The sequence below is a fragment of the Ceratotherium simum genome, chromosome 23 (assembly GCF_057802395.1).
Source record: "Ceratotherium simum simum isolate JZ-2026a chromosome 23, ASM5780239v1, whole genome shotgun sequence".
In the NCBI taxonomy this organism is placed as follows: domain Eukaryota; kingdom Metazoa; phylum Chordata; class Mammalia; order Perissodactyla; family Rhinocerotidae; genus Ceratotherium; species Ceratotherium simum.
Window position 1 is genome coordinate 39,133,060 of NC_141922.1, and position 22,568 is coordinate 39,155,627.

The 22,568-nt window shown below is 35.4% G+C and overlaps 1 protein-coding gene across 8 annotated transcripts in view; it reads right to left on the reverse strand.

Annotated features, from left to right (window-relative positions):
• VPS13B (vacuolar protein sorting 13 homolog B) overlaps positions 1-22,568 on the reverse strand; it is a 741,189-nt gene that overhangs the window by 180,952 nt on the left and 537,669 nt on the right. For all 8 annotated transcript variants that reach the window (XM_087447588.1, XM_087447586.1, XM_087447584.1 and 5 more), the window contains one exon: positions 10,531-10,668. In XM_087447588.1, coding sequence (XP_087303714.1) covers positions 10,531-10,668 — 138 coding nt within the window. The remainder of the gene's footprint in view (positions 1-10,530; positions 10,669-22,568) is intronic.

The window sequence follows — 22,568 nt, forward strand, 5'->3', positions numbered from 1 at the left end:
TGGATGCTTCTCCTTACCTCTTTCTAAGGAACCCCTCTTGATCTTTTTTCTTTTTAGTTTATCCAACTCTTCTCTCAACTGGATTCCTCTTGCTATATTTAAACAGAAGAAAATCCACGTCTTTTTCATCATAAAAATAAAACCCAAAAAATCTGATCCCAAATGCCCCTTCATATATTACCCTTATTATTATTCTTCACAGCCAAGCTTCTTGGAAGAATTATTTATACTCTCTGCTCTTATTTCTTTTCCTCCTGCTTAATCCTCAATGCATTCTAGACTGGTGTTCATCCAGGTAAATCCAGTGAGGGGAAACACACTTGTGGTCACAATGTCTATAAATTCATTAGATATTTGCAATTTCCCATCTTTTTGTATCTCAAAGCACTACTTTACACTGTGGATTACTTCTTCCTTTTTGAAACACTCTTTTCCCTTGGCTTCTTTGACATTATACTCTCCAAATTTTCCTCTTATCCCTCAGTTTCCTTTTCAGGCTCCCCCTTCTCCTCCTGGCCACTAAATACTGATTGGACTTTTTCAAGAGGAGATCTTAGGCTCTTTACTTCCTCTCTACTTTTTCCCTGAGTAATCTCATCCATGCCCATGGCTTGAATTAGCATCTATACACCAAAGACTCCAAAACATCCAATCCTTTATCACTAGGCTTAGTCTTTCTTGTGAGCTCTAGATATGTATGTATAATTGCCACAAACTCAACGTACCCAAGGCAAAAATCATGATCTCTTCCTACTCTCACAAATAAAAAAAAAACAAAAACAATGTAGTTCTCTTCAAGTATTTCCTCTCTCACTAAATAGGATTACCACCTGTCTTAGGCAGCTGGGGCTGCCATAAGAAAATATCACAGACTGGCTGCCTTAAACAACAGATATTTATTTTCGCACAGTTCTAGAGCCTGGAATTCTGAGATCAGGGTGCCAGCATGGTTGGTTTCTGGTGAAGGCTCTCTTCCTGGCTTGCAGATGGCCACCTTCTCACTATGTTCTCACATGGTAAAGAGATGGAGACAGCAAGGTCTCTGGTTTCTCTTCTTATAAGGGCGCTAATCTCACCATGAAGGTCCCACCCTCATGACCTCATCTAACCTCATTATATCCCAAAGGCCTCATCTCCAAATACCATCACAGTGGGGATTAGGGTTTCCATATATGAATTTTGTGGGGGATACAATTCAGTCCATAGCACCATCCATCCAGTTAGACTAGTCAGAAACCCAGAAGTCAAGCTTAAATCTTCTCCACTACCGTCCCTCCCCTCTACTCCATTGCCATAATCTGTGGATTTTGCCTTCCCAATATCTACCAAATCTTTTACTTCTCCCCATTTCTATCACCATTCCCTGATCCAATTTACCATTATCTCTTACCAGTACCACTGCAATATTCTCCTAATTGGTCCCTTGCATCTACTCTATCCCCTCTTATTTATTCTCCATCATGCAACCAGATTCATCTTTTCAAAATGCAAATATAACCATATCAGCACACACATACACCTCCCCCGCTCCTCCACAACATACATGTCCTGTGTAAAGCTCTTCAATGGTTCCCCACCACTCTTAAGATAAAAATCCTAAAATCCTTTATTATGGCCAGCAAGGCCTGGCTTTTGCCTCTCTCTACAGCCTCACCTCATACCATTGTTCCTTCACTCTTCCCTGTTTTCACTTCCTTCAATGTGCCATGATCCTTTTCCCCAGAGCGTCTTTTGCACACATTCTCTCAGAAATCCACCCTCCCCTCCATGGTCCTTGGTTAACTCCTTTTCACTCTGTGCATCTCAGCTCAAGTGTCAGTTATTCAGAGAAGCTTCCCTAAATCTCTACTCCTTTATGAATCCACAGAACTTCATGACACTTATATTAGCTTACATTACATATTACTTTGTGTGACTATTTGGTAATCAAATTCTGTCTTTTTCACTAGATTGTGTGTATTTCTTGAGAAGCGACTATCTTTTGCTCACTACTGTATTTCAGTGTTTAGAACAATACTTGTAATACTGTAATTGCTCATAAATACTTGCGAAAATAAATGAAGAGTTCCATTGGGAATTACAGCCATCATTTTAGAACTTGAAGGCATCTTAGAACAATACTCTTATGTTATAGAAGAGAATATCAAGGCCTAACCAAATAAAATGAACTTACTTAGGCTCTCTTACTTGGTGACAGCTAAGCCTGGATTGTCCAGATGAAATCAGATTATTGAGAGCCTTGGGGGCTGAGGAGAGCTCTGACTTGATGAACTGAGGGAGGTGAGTGGTGGTCACCTCCATGAGGTAAGCAGGGGAGTTTGGCAGGGGAGGCTAATTTAGCCAGGGTATAGGGAACAGGATTATTAAGTAAAAGGAGAATCTGAAGTGAGGGCTGCTGGTAAATAGGCTGAGGAAGTAACCAGGGCATAAACCTAAACCAGGGAGGTAGTAGATATAACGGAGCACCGTTTCAAAGGAAAAACTAAAGGGCCTTGGAATAAAAAGAAGGATGAATCAAAGGTGATAGTAAAATTGTGAGAGGACATGGTTGTAATAATGTTGCTATCACTAGAACATGTAAATAAATGGGGTGAATAAGGACGTGGGAGAAAAATGGTTTAACTTAATGTGAGCTTGTTGAATTTTTTTTTATTGAGGTGGTAATAGTTTATAACTTTGTGTAATTTCAATTGTATATTATTATTTGTCTGTCACCATATATATGTACCCCTTGACTCCTTATGCCCACTCCTCAAACCCCTTTCCCTCTGGTAACCACTAATCTGTTCTCTTGTCCATGTCTTTATCTTCCACATACGAGTGGAATCATATGGTGTTTGTCTTTCTCTGTCTGGCTTATTTCTCTTAACATAATACCCTCAAGGTCCATCCATGTTGTTGCAAATGGGATGATTTTGTCTTTTTTTATGGCTGAGTAGTATTCCATTGTATATATCTACCACATCTTCTTTATCCATTCATCAGTTGATAGGCACTTGGGTTGCTTCCACATCTTGGCTATTGTAAATAATGCTGCAATGAACATAAGGGTGCGTAAGTCTCTTTGAATTGTTGATTTCAAGTTCTTTGGATAAATACCCAGTTGTGGGATAGCTGGGTCGTATGTATTTCTATTTTTAATTTTTTGAGAAATCTCCATACTATTTTCCATAGTGGCCACACCAGTTTGCATTCCCACCAGCAGTGTATGAGGGTTCCCTTTTCTCCACGTCCTCTACAGCATTTGTTATTTTTTTCTCTTGGTGATTATTGCCATTCTAACGGGTGTAGGGTAATATCTCAATGTAGTTTTGATTTGCATTTCCCTGATCATTAGTGATGTTGAGCATTTTTTCACCTGCCTATTGCCCATCTGTATATCTTTTTTGGAGAAGTGTCTGTTCATATCCTCTGCCCATTTTTTGATTGGGTTGTTTGTTTTTTCAGTTGTTGAGTTGTGTGAGTTCTTTATATGTTTTGGAGATTAACCCCTTGTTGGATATATGATTTGCAAATATTTTCTCCCAGTTGGTGGGTTGTCTTTTCATTTTGTTCCTGGTTTACTTTGCCTTGCAGAAGCTCTTCAGTCTGATGAAGTTCCATTTGTTTATTTTTTTCTTTTGTTTCCATTGCCTGAGTAAACATGGTATTAGAAAAGATCCTTCTAAGACCAATGTCAAAGAGCATACTGCCTATATTTTCTTCTAGTTTTATGGTTTCACATCTTCCCTTAAAGTCTTTAATCCATCTTGAGTTAATTTTTGTGTATGGCGAAAGATAATGGTCTACTTTCATTCTTTTGCATGTGGTTGTCCGGTTTTCCCAACACGATTTATTGAAGAGACTTTCCTTTCTCCATTGTATGTTCTTAGCTCCTTTGTCGAAGATTAGCTGTCTGTAGATGTGTGGTTTTATTTCTGGGCTTTCAATTCTGTTCCATGGATCGGTATGTCTGTTTTTGTACCAGTACCATGCTGTTTTGATTATTATAGCTTTGTAGCATATTTTGGAGTCAGGGATTGTGATGCCTCCAGCGTTGTTCATTTTTCTCAGCATTGCTTTAGGTATTCGGGGTCTTTTGTTGCCCCATATGAATTTTAGTATTCTTTGTTCTATTTCCGTGAAGAATGTCATTGGGACTGCACTGAATCTGCAGATTGCTTTAGGTAGTATGGACATTTTAACTATGTTTACTCTTCCAATTCATGTGCATGGAATATCTTTCCATTTCTTTATGTCATCATCAATTTCTTTCAATAATGTCTTATAGTTTTCATTGTATGGGTCTTTCAACTCCTTGGTTAAATTTATCCCTACATATTTTATCCTTTTTGTTGCAATTGTAAATGGCATTATATTCTTGAGTTCTCTTTCTGTTAGTTCATTCTTAGAGTATAGAAATGCAACTGATTTTTGTAAGTTGATTTTGTACCCTGCAACTTTGCTGCAGTTGTTGATTAGTACTAATACTCTTCTGATGGATTCTTTAGGGTTTTCTATATATAAAATCATGTCGTCTGCAAATAGCAAGAGTTTCACTTCATTGCCAATTTGGGTGAGAGTGTTGAATTTTAAATAACTAAACATATCTAATAGGCAGATGGAGAAATGGTCCTGGAGGTGGATAATAAGCCAAAACTAGAGCTAGACATTTGGGAGCTGTTAGCATAAAGGGATAGCTGAGGTTACTGTCTGTACAGAGATTGAACAGAAGGCTCAACCCTGTGTCCTTGGGAAGGCAAAGGGCTAGAGAGTTAGGGGAAGAAGAGCCGTATGCAAGCACAAAGTTGGAAAGTTAGACTTAGGAGAAGCCAGATAACGTTCTTTTTCTCTTCTACCTTAGCCTGCTCCATGTTCCTAGAAAGATATCCCCCAATTACCTTCATTCTTTTGTGCAGAGGAAAGAATTCTGACAGAATTAGATCACATGAAGAAATAGAGAATCTAAATAACTGTCACACCACTGACTTCCCTGCAGGAGACCTTCTGCTGGCCTCTTACCATCTGGCCACCCCCACAAACCAGCTTCTGTGACTTTTGGGTCCTATTACTTAGCCAAGTGTAGGCCCCTGGAGGCACCACTGTCAGCCAGACCTTCAAAGAAGATTTAAAGTCCCTTCCTTCTATATTGCTAGAAAGTAATTAATAAGGCTTACTGATTCTATAGTGACAAATTTGGTATCAAAATCAGGTTGTTACCTGAATAAAAGAAAAAAGTTTATTAAAAAATAAGTTAGTTAAAAATCACTCATTTTTCTCATTTCTTCCAAAATTATAAGTTATCGTTGAAAAAGTAAGGTTGAAATAATGAAAGGTTTTCCTGTATTTTAATTCTTGGTCCATTCCTTATTTGACATCCTGACATCAAGTTTACTGATTCATTTTGATAAAGCATGGGGAAAATAAACTACGATAATGTAACGCTGATGCTGCAAATTGGAACCTATAAAACTCAGGAAATGTAAAAGTCAAGGTTCTTACAGTTTTATTAACTAGTTTACATTTCTTAAATGTAGAAGATAGCCTGCTAGTATGGCTATAAAATTGAATTAAGATAGAGACAGGACTCTGTGATTAGGGTATGGGCCTTGGCCTTATTTCTGAAAAGAAAAGAGGCAAAAGGTTAACTATTGGGGCAACATTGAGATAAATACATTCATTATAATTAGCTTCTTAAGATGCTTTCATTCACTTTGAATCTTCTTGCATTTAAAAATTGTATTACTTATTCTTCATTTTCCACTCCAGAAAATGTCAGGAGGGTATTTGGGTCATCTTTTTCAGGTATCTTAATTCCCCTGAACCAATCACCTTCAAGATATGTCTGAATTAATCCCCACTGAATAAAGAATTCAGTAATAACAACATGATAGCGGAGCTCACCAAGAAAAGTAAAAACTTTTCAAAAATACACATATCTGGAGGTAAACAACTTAAAATTTCTACTTTATATTCAAATTAATAAACCTATTTGAATGGTGTGTTACTGTATCTGAGTTTTTTAAAGTAATAGTTTATTTAAGTATGTATTTTCATTCAAATCAAAGACGCTTGTGGAAATGGGATATTCTAGGATGTTTGGGAATTTTTTAAAAGTAAAAATTAAAATCATTCCAACTTACAAAACAGTAAGTTAGTTCATAAAATACAAGAAGAAAATAGTATTCAAAACAGGATTACAACCAATTAAAAGTCAAATAAATTTTTAAAACAAAAATCAAAACCAGAAATGAAAACAATCCGAAGCTAGAATTAAATTAGAAAAACTGAAAACTACATAGGTAAATTAATGAACAGGTTAAACAAGGAAAGACTAAAGAAATGATTTTATTAAGAGAAAAAAATATCAGTGGCTATGTTTCAACTAGAGACACCAAGTATACTAAAATAAAAGAAATGTGAAATTGCAGTCATAAATTTGTGTTTGATATAACCATGTTATTTAAATTATATGAAGATTGTGGTATGCTAATTAATTTATAATAAAACATAAACGATGTGGGAATGTTCTCCCAATTTGGAATATTTTTTTCTTTGTTGTCATTTAAAAGTCATTTCATGGCTACAGTGACAGTGTTCAAAAATATGTCTGCAAAGGAACAATGAAAAAAATACCAGGGAGCTCAAATGTTTTTGCAAATGACCCTGAGTTAATTAGAAAAATCTGCACCCTTCCCAGTTCTTCTTCTCACGTGTCAGCTCTCATTAAATTAAAAAAAAAATTCTCATTTCAAAGTTAAGAAATCCTATGGTTAAGAAAACTTTTAAACTGGGATCAAGTGGGCACATTCCTATGTTTCCGTATGATGTCATACCAAGCAGTTCATAGCTGAATTTGAATTTGCAAGAAGTATGAATGATTTTTCAATATATGAAGTATTTGATCTAATGCTAATTTTTTCTCTATAGGCTGTGCTGGGAACAGGTGGCCCTGCTTTCAATTATGGAGGGCTAGCATGCCAGTGTGAGGCCTGGATTAGTTCATCTTCTCACGGGGAATTTTCCTCGGTTGGGAATGGATTTATTATGGCTTCACACATGGAACAGAGCTCATGTCAGTTGAGGGCAGTGACACATCATATGATTCAAATTAACCTGCTGTGGACTGTTCCGTGGGGCTTAGATTGTGTATTAAAATGACGACATTTTAAAAACAGCTTGAAAGAAACCAGGATTGCTGAACTGCAATGGTTCCAATTTGTTCCAACTAATCTATCACCTGCTGGAGATATTATTCTAGTGGTTTCTGGTAGCTGCTGTTTTCCAGGTTTCTCCAAGCCACTGACCTTGCTAATGGGTACATTGTTGCCTCTGAAGGGGGTGGAGGTTGAGAGAGCTCTGAAGGGGTTTTTGATGTAGAAATTGGGACCTACCATTTGCTCTATGGTACTATTAAGTGAACAGATGAAATGAGGGTATACTCAAGAAATTTGAATTATTTTTCCAAAAACAAATGCTAAAGAGCAGCATTTGTATCACCTTGTTTAGATAAAATAATCCCTTAAAAATAAATCTAAAAGGCTGAATTCAAAAGCTGTTAAGTTTGCAACTTTATGAACAAAATTTAAGGTTAGGTAGTTATAATCAGTATTTCCTCTACTCTTCAGGGTTGCAACTTTTACTGCTCCTGCAATCTTAATTCAAAAGCAAAAAAGGAATAAATGAAAATATACTATTTTAGAGATGTAGCATAAAACACTCTTTGGGAATGATACTTAACATGTGCATACAGATTAAAAAACTAATGGTAGAGGGACCAGCCTAGTGGCATAGCAGTTAAGTGCGTGTGCTCTGCTGCAGCGGCCTGGGGTTCGGATCCCGGATGCACACCGAAGCTCCGCTTGTCAAACCATGCTGTGGTGGCGTCCCATATAAAGTGGAGCAAGATGGCTACGGATGTTAGCCCAGGGCCAGTCTTCCTAACCAAAAAGAGGAGGATTGGCAATAGATGTCAGCTCAGGGCTAATCTTCCACACACACGCACACACAAAAAAAGGTAAAAAAAAAAAAAAAAAAAACACAGTTGCAAAAGATTCTTAATTGTAATACTGCATAAAAATTAGAAGCATTATTTGCAATACTAAAAAAGTCTTTTTATTTTTCAAGGGAAGGGAATGGGATTGGGCAATATTATAAAGCTCAAGTTTGTGCCCAATAACATCTACAGTTTGGCCCTCAATAACGTTAACTAATGGTGTTACAAAAATCACATATATATATGTATGAGTCATATAAAACTCTGGTACAAAAAGTTTAGTCCCCAGACCAACAGCACCCGCTTCACCTGGGAGCTTGTTAGAAATGTAGAATTTCATCCCTACTTTCTAGAACTATTAAATCATATTTGCATTTTAACAACCTCCCAAGAGATGCTTCAAATGTACACTCAAGTTTGAGAAGCACTGCTGTAAGATAACTATTTCAATTCATTTATTTAAAAGTTTGAATCTCCAGGTAGGTTATCACTATTATTGAATGAACATAAAATTAGAAATGACATACATGTAATTTCCAATTTAAAAAAGTATAAGAAATGCAAAAGTACAACTATTTAAAAAATCACATTTCTATTACATAGTCACATTAAATGCTAGAATTATAAACATCTAATCTTTCTCTCATCCCTGGACATTTCTCTTAAAATTCAATTTATTTGGTTGCCATGAAAATATGGTACACAATTTACCATTGATTTGCAGATCGCATCCTTTTAAAAACAAATAAATCAAATGTAAACTAGAAGAGAACTTTCTAGCCAGAGTCAGTGAAAGACTGCCAAAAAACAAAAGAAATCTGAAACTAAAAAAGAGAAATAAGAGGTAAACCCAAGTTTCCCTGTCACTTCTCCATGAACTAACCGTATGTTCTTACCCTATTTCATCCATTCTAACACGTTCAGTCTTTTATATGTGAACAACTCTGAAGCCAGGAAGTGTCCTGCGACTGATGTAATAAGAAAGCACTGTATCATAGTTTAAACAGCAGCTATTTTTTAATTTTTTCTTAGTGGTACATAAAATGTTTTTTCCTACAATAGATAGCGGCTTGGATTCAATGAAATATAGTACTTCACACTCACTAACCACGTAACGGGACTCCTACTCCTCTCAATCCATCCATTACCTCATCCCAAAGGCTTCTTCCAACTTGAATGACTCCCTTAGCCTTCATCATCAGCTTCTAGCTTTCTTTTGAGTCTTTAAAACCATGGCTGGATACTTGTAATGATTAAAAATGGTTCATACTCTTATACCTTTTAAATCCCAGCATTGGAGAAACATGCCTAAGAAGATCTGGGCCCCATTGAAAGGGCCAGTGTAGGTGGTTTCAGGCTCTGTTTACTCCAGACATGATGATGGACTGCCTTCTCCATCTGTAGTTATGGATCATAAGTGCACTGGCAGGCTAAGGCACACAAACTTTACCAGGTCCACGTAGGAATATTTTTTACTCATCAAAATTCATGCCTTGCAAAGTATTGTTAGAGATCTTAAGACTGTGTAACATTATTGTTTTAAATTCTCAATGAAGACACTAGTATTCTTTCGATGACTAATATATTCTGAAGCACTATAAGTATAAAATAACAAAAGAAAAACTGAAATGTAGTAATTTCTATTAAATAAATAGCTAAGATCTCACTGAGGTGAGGAAAGAATAAAAAAGCAGAGGAGGACAACAGGAGATGAAGGAAAAAGAAATAGAGCAGGAAAAAGAAAGAGGAGAAAGACGACAAGGAGAAGAGAGGAAAAACCTTTCGTTATGCTAAAATTAGCGTAGTACAAAGTGATCTAGGTCTTTGAGTCATAAAGACCTAGGTTTGAATGGTTCCTCTGCCACTATGACCTTGGGCAATTTACTTCACTTTTCTAAATCTTAGCTTCCTCATTCATAAAATAGGGATAATTATAGGCCTACTCTTTGGATCTACATGAGTATGTAAAGCACTTAGTACCTGGAACATAATTAGCACTCAATACATTTTGATATCTGTATTTATCTATCTAAAACTGAGTGTTGATGTCTCAAGCACTTTGGTAATAGGCATTTGAAATAAATATTTATCTATCTAACCAAATCTATCTATGGATACTATCTATCATACGTATATCATGTATCACCCATGCATCCATCCATCCCATCCAACCATCCATCCACCCACCTACCCATCCATTTTATTCTCTTCATTTACAGATAAGGAGATTGAATCCACAGGAGATTAGATCAACCATCTAAGATCACCCAGCTAATGAGTACGAAAGGTAAAATAAAATCTTGGGTCTTTTGCTTCCAGTCAATTATCTTTAATTGATAACTACTTTCTGTAAGACTAAAGGTAATTTTTAATGTATATTAATATTTGCCTTTTGATCTCTGGAGTGGGCAGCCTGAGAAGAGTACACTTCTGGAAAAAAAATGAACTATTTGTTTTTGGCGAGGAATGTCAAGATTACTAACAGACTCTATGTACACGTTAATATACTCACATGAAAAACCAATGTATATGCATCTGAATTATGACTCTCTTACCTGGTCCATTAAGAAAATCTTTAATTTGTAGCATCACAAGGGAAGGTGGAATACCACTTTTGCTGTCTATTTCTCCAGGTACTGTCTGCAGCCAAACTGTGCAGTAATCAAGGGCTTCAGGCAGAGTCTTCCCAGGATCTGAAGTGACAAAATTGAAATTAAAAACGTCAATTACATCACAAACATCTCATTTTGGTGTAAGAGTTTCAGCTGATAAAAAAGAGGAAAAAATGATTAAATTATTGTATGTGACCTTCATTGATCCATTTGTTTGTACACATACTGTACACAAGTACTTGTGTGGAAAGAGAACCTCTCTCTGTACAAGGTGGAATGATGAAACCATGTTTTCCAGAACCAGGCCAAAAAGGAAAAGACATTTCAACTCTTAACTCATAACATCTTTGAGTGAAGGTAAAGTTTCTGTACTCTGAGCTGCTGACTGTTAACAGTTGAATAGTCGGATTTTTTTTTTTAATGGAATGTTGGAAACAAATTAAAGAAAAAAAGAGCAACCTCTTCAGCTTTAAAAAAGGCATATACATGTTCAAAGATGCAGTGGATTAGTACTACTTAGCGGTTATTTGATCTGTTTCAGAGTTTTACTGACATTACAATCACTTTTTACCGCTAGGCTTTTGAAGTGAACTTCAGTAGCTTTCCCATAACTTTTAATGATAAAAATTGGTCAATCTTTTAATAGTCCCAATCATGGCTAAAACTTGACTTTTTTCTGTTTTGACTTTTTATATTAAATACTGTGTACTTTTTTCTGGTTAATACTGTATATTTTTAAAAAAGTATATTTTAGCTATTGGCGATGGCAAACGGAATTTGCTTTTTAATGATTGGCAATCCACAGTTTTTATTGAAATAGCTCTTTAAATAAAAACGACTGCTGTATCTTGGCATATAAAATAGTAGGCTTTTTTAAAACTTCTAAATATTCACAATTTCCTTTAGTTTCAAGATTGTTTTTCTCTCTGTGTTTTAATGGCCTCTGAATGTCAATTTTATAGGGATGTTCTTGCCATGGAGTCCATCTATTCCATTTTCAGTCGATTTGAAATATGTTATTAAAGTGTTATTTATTTTAGGTTTTATTGATTGGATTGCTTTCAAGAATAGCATTTACATATAGTGTATTATATTCAACATATGGTTATACAGTATTACTGTCATATGTGAACTGGGTATATAAATTTTGCTTTGGAATTTGTATTTCTTGACCTTATCATGCAATCCTTATGAAATTTGGCACATATGAACCTTTATGTGATTTCAAAGAAAATACTGAAAGCAATTGATAGTGACGTTAGATCTATGTGGTAAAGATCAAACACTAGGCTAGTGCATTCTTCTCCTTTTATATGATCAGTGAATTTAAAGCAGTGAGAATATGCATAGTAGATCCATTATATAGTAACACTATACTATTCTCTCTTTCAAATACAATGGTCAAGTCTGGTGAAAGGATGGCAAAAGTCTGTTGCTGGTAGGATCTATAATCAGTTTGTAGGAGCTACGTAACCTGCCAGGACCTTAGTGTCTATTTTTAGGGTCTCACCTATGTAGCCATCATCAACAAGCTGTTATTATCAAGTAAATGGTACTGTGTGAGACCTATATGAGGAGACATAATTCTTCATTTTGAAGAGAATATGTACAATCTAGAGAGAGAACAGCAATCTAACAGAGAAAACAGATATAAGTGATGTAACTAAATAAACAACAGAGACGAATTAAATTGATGTAGAAATATTAACTTGTGTAAAAAACTGACAAGTATTACTTAGGACGATAAGTAAAACAAGTTATAGGAATCATATATTCAAACTTGTATGACAGAAAAGGGATATCATTAATATATAAAGAGTTCATATAATCAATACAGATACTAATAGAAAAATGGGTAGAGGATAGAATTAGCAATTAATAAATGAAGAAAATTAATTAAAAAAGAAGCAATTAATAAATGAAGAAAAACAAATGGCATATAAACATTTAAAAATATAACATTAAGAGATACTAAATCTCAGCAATAATCAAAGAGAAAAACCTTTTAAAATAAGTAGAATTTTCACCTATCAAGCTGAGACTAAAAAATTGATAATGCTTGTGTAACACACACACACACACACACACACACATTCATTGTAGAACTGTTTATCAGAGGAAAAAGTAGAAAACAACCTAGATGTCCATCAACAGATGAAAAGAATCAAGAAGATTTATATGTATCGACATAATAAGATAGCCATTTTATATTGTTAACAGTAAAAAACAAAGCAGGTTTAGTATCTTTTCATTTACTGGCCATTTAGGATTCTTCTACAAAATATTTACTTTTTTTTTTTGGAGGAAGATTAGCCCTGAGCTAACATCTGTTGCAAATCCTCCTCTTTTTTGCTGAGGAAGATTAGCCCTGGGCTAACATCCGTGCCCATCTTCCTCTACTTTATATGGGACGCTGCCACAGCATGGCTTGATAAGCGGTGTGCATAGGTCCGCACCTGGAATCCGAACTTGCGAACCCCAGGCTGCCGAAGCGGAGCGCAGGAACTTAACCGCTATGCCACTGGGCCGGCCCCCTATTTACTCATTTTTAATGTCTTTTAACTATATTTTGATGCTTTTTGCATGCATACTTTTTTTATAGATGTGGTCAAAATCTATTAACTTTTATTTTATGGATTTATCCCTAGCTGATTATATATTTTCCTATAGTTTCTTGAAGCATTTTTAAGATTTTGTTTTCACCATAAGCTGTTTAATCCTTCTGGAGAACATTGTTTCACGAAAAATAGGAAAAATCTGCTCTGCCTATTAATCAAGCATATACAAATTAAAATAAGAAATAAGTTTTCAGTCATCAGATTAGCATAAATTAAAAAGATTGGTAATATCTTGGGTGGGGAAGAAGGAAGAGAAACAGGTCCTCCCATGCATGGTGGATAAGAGTGTAAATACAGTATTTTTGCATGGGTGGGAGAGAAGGTTGAAAACAAGTGTCTACCAAAATTCTAAATATCTATGATCTTGTAACCAGAAAGGCCATCTGTAGGGCTCCATCTTAAAGAAATACTTAAGAATACATAGATAAATGCCCAAAGAAGTTGATTGCAGCATCACTTGAAATATTAAAAATCTGGGAAAAATAAAACTAAATATCCACCTATAGAGAAATGGTAAAATAAATTATAACTATACTGTGAATACTGCATAGAATACTACGCTGCTGCTAAAAGGGAGTAAATTTGATGTACTGATATAGAACTTCAAAATGTCTTGTTAAGTGAATATAACAAAGAAATAGGACACTAGGTTTAATAAATTCAAATGTAAAATATCTATCTGCATACATACATACATATATACATACATATTTTTTTTTTAAGACTGGAGGATGACCATCTTTAGGATGGTCCTATGCATATACTGATATATAGACCTATAATATATTCAGATCTGAAAAAAAAATAGGACTACATACCAAGCATTTACAAAAATTAAAATAAAGGGAGAGAACAAAAGCACTTCAAAGGATATTTGATTTCCTAGCTTCATCAAAGTACAGACTGGGTGAGAAGCAAATTCTGACAAAGTGAATGAGAGTTTTCCAAGTAGGGGAGATAGGTTTTGTGCAGCTTGCCTCTCTTTCAGTAGAAGTTAGAGGGCCTGGCCATCTGGCATCCCACCTAGAATCTGCACTGGGGCAATTACAGACGGACATGACTTAACCGAGATAAAATAAACAAACTGGCAACAGCAGGAAGCCAAAGAGGAATTAGGAATTAAAGAGATGTAAAAGTCTAGGAAATCTATCCAAGGAAGCCAAAATTTCAGTGACTATTTCCCAAGAAAATATTACTGGTTTAATGATATTATTGGTTCAATATTATTACACAATTGGTTTAAAACGTTCAGCTGTATTTATAAGGCTGATAGAACAAAATAACTGAAATTAAGAACATCCAGGAAAATACAGGTTGAATGGTTGATGAATAGCCAATGTATGACAGGGCTGGTGGCTACTGTTCCAGTTTGCTAAAATTGCTACTTTGGATATGCCTGTAGTCACTGTGGTTAGATGAAGCAGCAGTAGTAGCAAAAAGGTTATATAAGAATCCCAGAGAAATAGCTCAGGTGTGCAAGTCACTATTTAGTCCCTTATGCTCCAATGGCTAGAAGATGAGGGGCACAACTTCTAGACTTCCTGCACTGTCTTCAATTTAACTTCTCCTTAATTCTATCTTCAGGTCTAGAAAATAGAATTCATATTACACATTCCTCAGGATCAGTATAGCTGGGAAAGTACCAGATAAACTAAAACTAAAGGAGCCTGTAAATATAATATAAATGAAGTAACAAATAGAGATGACTGTTTCATATGGAAAGCTCCTTCAGACCTTGCTGGTTTTCTTCTTCAAACTCACATTTATTTGAGTACAGGAAGTTCTCAAAAAGAATAAGCTCCTGCTGATGTTAACAAACACATTTACGCTCTTGTCCCTAAGCCTAAGAAACAGGAGAAAGTTATATCTTACTAAGAGTAACAGTGTGGGAAATGGGTCAGAACAACAAACTGCTCATAGCCATAAATCTTGTTCAAAGTCAGTTAGAATTCACTTCAATAAGACATTGGTACTGACCAAGTTACAATATTTGTTTTTCTTCTCGGTTGACCGGCCTCTGAAAGAAAATACTTCATCCTATCATGTCACAAGGAATACCCAAAGACAAGATTCAGAAAATCTCAAGTCTGTTCCCACATGGATCAGGTATTACTGGCTTTTGTAGAGACTTGATTCAGATTGCATTCTTTGTGCTTGTAGATTACTTTGCTCTTCTTCACAAAACCCTCATTTCACTTAACTGCTTGGGAGGTCTGATAAAAGTGAATCTGTACGGCTGCTCATTATTATTATTTTTGAACTCTTAGCAAACACTCACAGAATTAAGTATGTCTTTGCTTAACATTTAAATTATATAAAGTATAACATGATTCAGTGTGGCCAACTCTAAATGAAACTTTGAAAATGAACTCGTTTATTTTCTTTGCAATCCTCTACTTAAAAAATTTGTTTTCCGGGGCTTGCCCAGTGGCGTAGTGGTTAAGTTTGCACCCTCTGCTTTGGCAGTCTGGGGTTCGCGAGTTCGGATCCCGGGCACGGACCTACGCACCACTCATCAAGCCATGCTATGGCAGCGTCCTATATAAAGTAGAGGAAGATGGGCATGGATGTTAGCCCAGGGCCAATCTTCCTCACACACAAACACACACAAAAATTTGTTTTCCAAGCTCATATGGAACAGCTGAATGCTACAGATTTTGTAAGCTTTATTACTATTTTGCTTCGTTCTACTACCTGGCAGGGTATTTCTTTTTTCATAAATAAGTTGAATTTTTACTAAGGGGTCCCAATGAGAAGACTTTTTCCCACAGATTTCAGTGATAACTTTCTCATTTTAAGACTGATATAACACTGAATATATAATGAAGTCCAGTTACTTTTATATCAGATACTTCTAAGTGCTTCCCATCATGGGGACAAAAAGTCCTCCTTTCTTTTGCCAAATGAATAGAGAACTTTGAATTTTAAAAAGCTTAGTGCCATAAGAATCTGTTTATTTGAAAGCTAAATATCTATTATAAAAAGGATGAGAAGGAGACTGTAAACCAATAAACCAACCTCACTTTCATCCTCACTCTCCCCTCTCTTGTCTAACAGTTACTTTTATCAACCACAGGTTTACAAAGGAGTTGATAATTCGTGCCTCTTTCTGCTTTCTCTTGGTGACTTTTGTGCTCAAGAATACTTCTACAAGTAGGTTGGTTAAGGAAGGTCAGAAAGAAGAGTTAGTTCAATAGTTATTTTCCCTGGCAGTTCCAGGCAAAGTTTTTGTTGTGGAAGGTACAAGTAACTATAGTCACAATAATGTTTTTGACCTTTTGATTCAATTTTCTCATGATACACTTGTCTTTTACATTTCTGTGGAAAATGAGTGCTAACTTAAATATGGAGCAATGCCAAGGAAACTAAATTTTCCCATGAAAGAGAGTTCTTGTAAACTGGTGTTACTGGAAAAAAAAATCTTACTAATTGAAATTTGGGGGATGAGCCCTGAAAAATAAACTTTTGATTAATTGGGTTTTGGTGTACCTCATTTTAACCAGGTTTTCTTCAGTAAGCAAATAGTCTGCCATCTTAATCCTGGCATTAGCTTCTTGCTGTATCAATCTGATCCTGATGCTGCTTACAGTGCTGGGGAACAAAATCTTGTTCAACATTATCAACAACTTTTCAGATTACATCGTGTTTTAATTTTAAATCCTACTGATGCTAATGTTAGCATTACTGATGATACACAATTAAAATTAATGTGTTCCCTAAACTACAATTGTTGATTTAAATTTCAGTAGCTTTTTGCTTTGATGTCATATTGCACTGAGTTTTCTTTGTGATACCAGTACATGATACAAACATCACAAATTTCTCAGAAGCATAAAATAAATGCTTGTATGATGTAGCACTGCAACAGCCTCAAGATTTACTTCTGTCTCCATTTTATCGGTTCTAGAAAGTCCAGAAGGATCTATCGTTTAGTCCTTTTAAAAGAAATAGCAGACTATATATTTTATTCACTTTTTTGCAGTCTTCAACGACCCGTTATTACGGGTTACAAGCATACTCAAGTCTGCCATAGCTAATGAGCCCAGGCCTATCCCAGGCTGCCAAAGAACCAAAGTGGCATCTACGGCTGCTTAGGGAGACTGGCTCTCTTTGGCCTGAGGTACATTGGTCTGTCATATTTATGAAACAGCATTTAAGTGACTTTTGATGAACTCTTGAGGGACAAATGGCAGGTGATATGACACTGTCACATAGAAGAGATTTGTGAAATAGTTTGTCACTGACCCGGGATTTACTTTCATGAAGCTTTCTCACATTTTGTTCTACAGGAGAGTTTATGCCAGTTTATAACACAGGAGAAAATGCAGGGTAATGAAAAGAACACAAACTTTGGAGGTAGACAGATCTGGGTATAAGTTCTGACTCCTTTAACCGGGTAAATTTAATTTTAACTTCACCAAGTCCCAGTTTCTTTGTTTTCAAAGTGGGGATAATAAACTAAGTAGTGAGGTTGTTGAGAATACTATATTAGATAATACGTGCAATGTGGTTTGTACGGGACATGTTACAGTATGAGTTCAATAAACAGTCACTATTTGTTTCTTAAACGCAGACTCTAACCAAAATAGGAGTAGGTGTATGTGGTATATCTTTCAAGGGTCTATTCTTCCTAATTTTCTGGGTTTTTTTTTAATTAAAAAATATTTTTTATTGCCAATCTAAAATAACAGGAATATAATATAAAAGGTAAAAAATAAGAAGCTTTGCTTATTAGTAAAAATTATACCCAATTTTGATCTTAAAAACTATTAAGCTTATTTATATTTAATTTTTAAAATGTTAATTATTGAGGTGTGAAATACTAGTCAACATATTTTACTTCCCTATTAAATACTTCTGGCTGAGGAGAAATTATAGACCTGATAACTTCCCTGCACTTTAGTTCTGATAATTATCAAAATTATATTCTTACCTTCTTTCCCACCCCTTAGAAATATTTGGCCTACATACGAATCAAGGAAGTAAATAATCTGCAAGCCAAAGTAGGCTCCTTTCCATTTTTAAAACTTGAAGTTAGAGGAGAGACTCCTTTTCAAATGTGTTTGGGTATATCAACCTTTATATAAAGAAGAGATTGAAATGACACTTTAAAATAATTTACAAGAAAACATGGTGAGTGTAAGAGGATTTCAATTTCACACAGCCTTCTCTTTTAAGGAAGATCAACCAGAGTTCACAGCTAGCCAGAGTAGAAAGGGAGAAAATACCTAAAGAGGAATCAGGGTAGTAGGTGAGGGCTTAGACACTTCCTACTCCCCCTTCCTCTCTCTCACTTCATACACAAGATGTTCCTGGATGGCCCATTAGCTTAATCCTTCTATGCCCAGCCAAGAATACACAAAGGTGTTTCCTAATACAGCCTGAATAAAATTTAAAGAAAAGCATTTTGGGAGGATTTATTGTACTTAGGTCTATTTGCCACTATCTATGAAACTGATATTGTTAAAGCTCCCAAGGGACCTCTTTTGGAAGCCATGGTTGTGCTTGGTTCTGGCTATGCTCAATGGCTGGTAGTATACCTCCCCGCAATGAGAGGTCACTATCAGAAGAGTCACCTTCTGATCTCTGGACATGTAAAAGGCAAAGCTACAGGCTTACCTGTAGGGTTTCTTATATTTTTCTATATTTCTTTCATGATCCTTGGTTTAACTGGCTATCTTTTCTTTTTCTTTTTTTTTTTTAATGTAGCCACAGAAGCAAATGTAGTCCATGAGGCCCCTACAATGCCTGAAAATTAAATCGTGAAGGAACATAGATCCATAAAATACAGTAACAATTGAATGTCAGGAAAGCAAAATTAACCAAGAAACCAATTGTAAGTTGCTCTGGATGAAAGGTAAAGGCCACATCTCCTTGTTGATATTCAGGCATTTGGCCAACTCCATAAGCATTTTTTCCCATGCTATGTACCCTGCACCTCATAAGATGTGATGGGAAGGGGAAGAGGAGATTTCCTAGTTTGACATCCCAAGCCCGGAGTCCATAGGAAGAGGAAGAGGAAAGGATTAAAGCGGGTTTTGGGATGTGCTATCATCAGTGTCCATTGGCTCTTACTTTTAGAACAAGTCTTCCATATTTCGCTAGAAGAAAGGACATTCTGTCTACTTAATGATGTTAACCAGTAGTTAATATGTGAAATATTATTTCAATGAATTCTTTTACATTTATTTTCTATGCTGCTCTGTCGTGTTCTTGATCTCTTTCCTATTTAGTTCTTTTCATGTTAAATTCTAATGTGGATGTCAGATGTTTTACAGGACAACATTTGATTAAAATTTAGTACAAGTAAACACAGGTTTACTGCTGTCCAGTAAAAAAAATGTAGTGATATATATGTATCTAAGGAAAATTAACTTAATTCCAATTGTAAGCCTCTTCTCTGCTCTGAGCAAAGTCTGGGTTCTGTAACACTGAAAGCCAACTCAGTGGCTTTAGATGATTCCTTTCATTTTTCATTCATTTTAAATAAATGTTGATGATTAAAATGAGTGTCAAAAGGGCCAGGGCACTAATTTTTCCCTCATGTCCAAAAAGGAAGGTCTATTAAGCTCTCCCTTCTACTACTAATAACTACAGAAGTCCCAACTTACAGCTGAATAATATTTCATAGTTCCAAGGCATTTCATAAATGTTATCTCATTTGGAGCTCAGATTAAACCATGAAACTACAAAGACTAGATATTATTAAACCCATTTTAGAGATAAGGAAACTAAAGCACCAAGAAATTTAGTTATTCGCATCAAAAAGCCTTGGCATTACAGCCAAGACTAAAAGTCAAAGTTTCTGACTTCCATTCCAATACCCTTCTCCACACATTAATTACCCCCACTGGCTGGGCCACTTCTTATTTAACCTTCTCACCACAACTCTCCCTGAGCGACGCACTAGAGTACCTCTCATTTAAGAGATCTACTTACTTGCTGATTCCTGTCAAAGTAATAATTTCACATTATTGGCCAGCAAGAAATGTTCCCAGCAGCTAAATTTTCAGATAAATGTTCAAGTTGTGATCATTATGACATTAAAGTCACAGGTTAATTCTAAGCCTTTCCAGGGACATTAGCAAAACCTTTAATTCTAAAGAGACATGTAATTCAATCCTTCTCTTAAAGTCACAATAACTAAATGAAATCAGATATGATTTATGAGGTGTAAGAAGCCAGTTTATGATTTTCCAACTGTTGGTTTACTCAAATGTCTTTGGCACATTTTCTGTAGACCTATTCATGAAAGGGTAAAGAAGCCAATTCCTGTAACTGAAATTTTTCAAACCACACAATAGCTATAATTGCATTGAAATGATGTGAATTTTTTTCGCTGATTACAACCATTATTTTAAAATCAGCTTAAAGATATTAATGATGATAAAAGCAACAATATTAATATTCACTGAGCCCTGTGCTACACACTTAGCTAAGAACTTCATATACATAGTTTAATTCTCACAGCAACCCCAGGAGATTGCTACCCATATTATCCCCATATTATAGATAAGGAATTGAGGCTTAGCGAGATTAAATAACTTGCCCAAGGTGACACAGCTGTAAGTAGTAGAGCTGGGATGAGAACTCAGGACGGATTCCAAATCTTGAGTTCTTATTGAACTCTATTCCATGTTTGCCTCTTAATTGGACCTTAAATCATATCTGTAACATTTATAAAACTTTAAAATGCATAGTGTCCCATATTAGGGATATTATATCGTGGATGTTTCTGTCCTACACAGAAGTGTCTTACCTGCTTTTTCACTTGATCTTAGCCAAAAGGCTGAGAAGTGATACCTGCTTTTTCAGAATGATAAATTCTAATCAACTTCAATTTCTGTATTTTAGTCTAGCTGATGCTCAAAAAATTACAATAAGGTAAAGAAGTTGCAAGAGACAGAGCAATTGTTTTCAAACTGGTTTGTTAGTTCCTAGCACACATTAATGAGTAATAAGATACCGCACTAACTGTGTACTGAGAAAGTATGAGGGTTAATTAAATTCCCTCAGAATGGTCCAACTCCTTCACAATTGACCAGATGGCACAGTCATTTCTTCAAAAACAAACAAAAAACGCCAGACAAACAAGAAGAAAAATGACTTTTTGAGGCTGCTTCGGGCTGCATAGTCAAGATATGAGGCAATTTCAAATCTGGACTCCATTACCTTAAACAAAACAAATACCAATTTTTAAATATTTATAAACACAACTAATACGATTATGTTAAAACAACTACATACATCTTTATTTAAATGAGAATTGCCAATAATACAGCTGCTACATATAAAGGTGCTGGCAGATGATCTCATTCCTGTTAGAGGTTGCTCAGGTGAGAAGGACATAGAAAAGCCAATTGCCACATTATTTTAATATTTTAAAAAGAAACCTGTTAACTCACAGATGTTATTATCTACCAGGACTTGATGGAAAATCATTTATAGGTTATTAATATTAAGTCATAAAAAATTTAAGTTGATAATTTAGTCTTTAAATAATCTGCTATTTTTTAAACTAAAGGAGTAAAACAAAGCTCTGTATATACACTTACGGGTATACTTGGCATAATTTAAGATCACTAAATTATCAGATTGGAAATTATACTATATTAATAACACTTTCAAAATTATAAGTGTCATCATATCTATTTCACTTCAGGTTTCTAAAATAGATGTAAGTATAGGTATAAATATAGATTCCATTTATCATCTATTTTGGGTAGCATCTCATATAGAATTCCAGTTGTTTAATATATATGCGTATAAATGGCATATATAATACACACACACATATATATGTATATGTATCAGTCACATGTGCTGAGATGGCAGATTGACATGACGGACAATGAGTTTCACAGCATTTCCTCTTCTAACTTGACTTTATAATATATGAAAGGATATCCCCAAGGAACACATAGACAGAACACTATTACCACCCTTTGAGTATTTGGGCATGTTCTTTGCTTAATGGTGACATGGGCAGAATCAAGTTAATGCTGACAACTCCCTGGGAGCAGTAATTATTCATTACAATATATTTAACTGATCTGTGCTCACAGATGTAAAGAAATTAAAGTATCACTTTTGGAGGAAATCTTGTATTAAGTTTCTCAGAAAACCATGTCTCGGCTAACGGACTAGAAAATATTTTTATTATTTTGAAACTGCAGGATTTCTGGTGCCAGCCAAAACTAGAATCAGCTCACTGCAGCCTAACTCTCATGTTGCTGACAATTAAAAACTCGAGAAAAAATACAAAAAACAAATACCAGAGGACTCTGAAAAGTGAACAAGAGCAATGCAGACCAGGGAGGGGAGTCAAAACTGTGACTATGACCCATACAGTGGTGAGTTTCC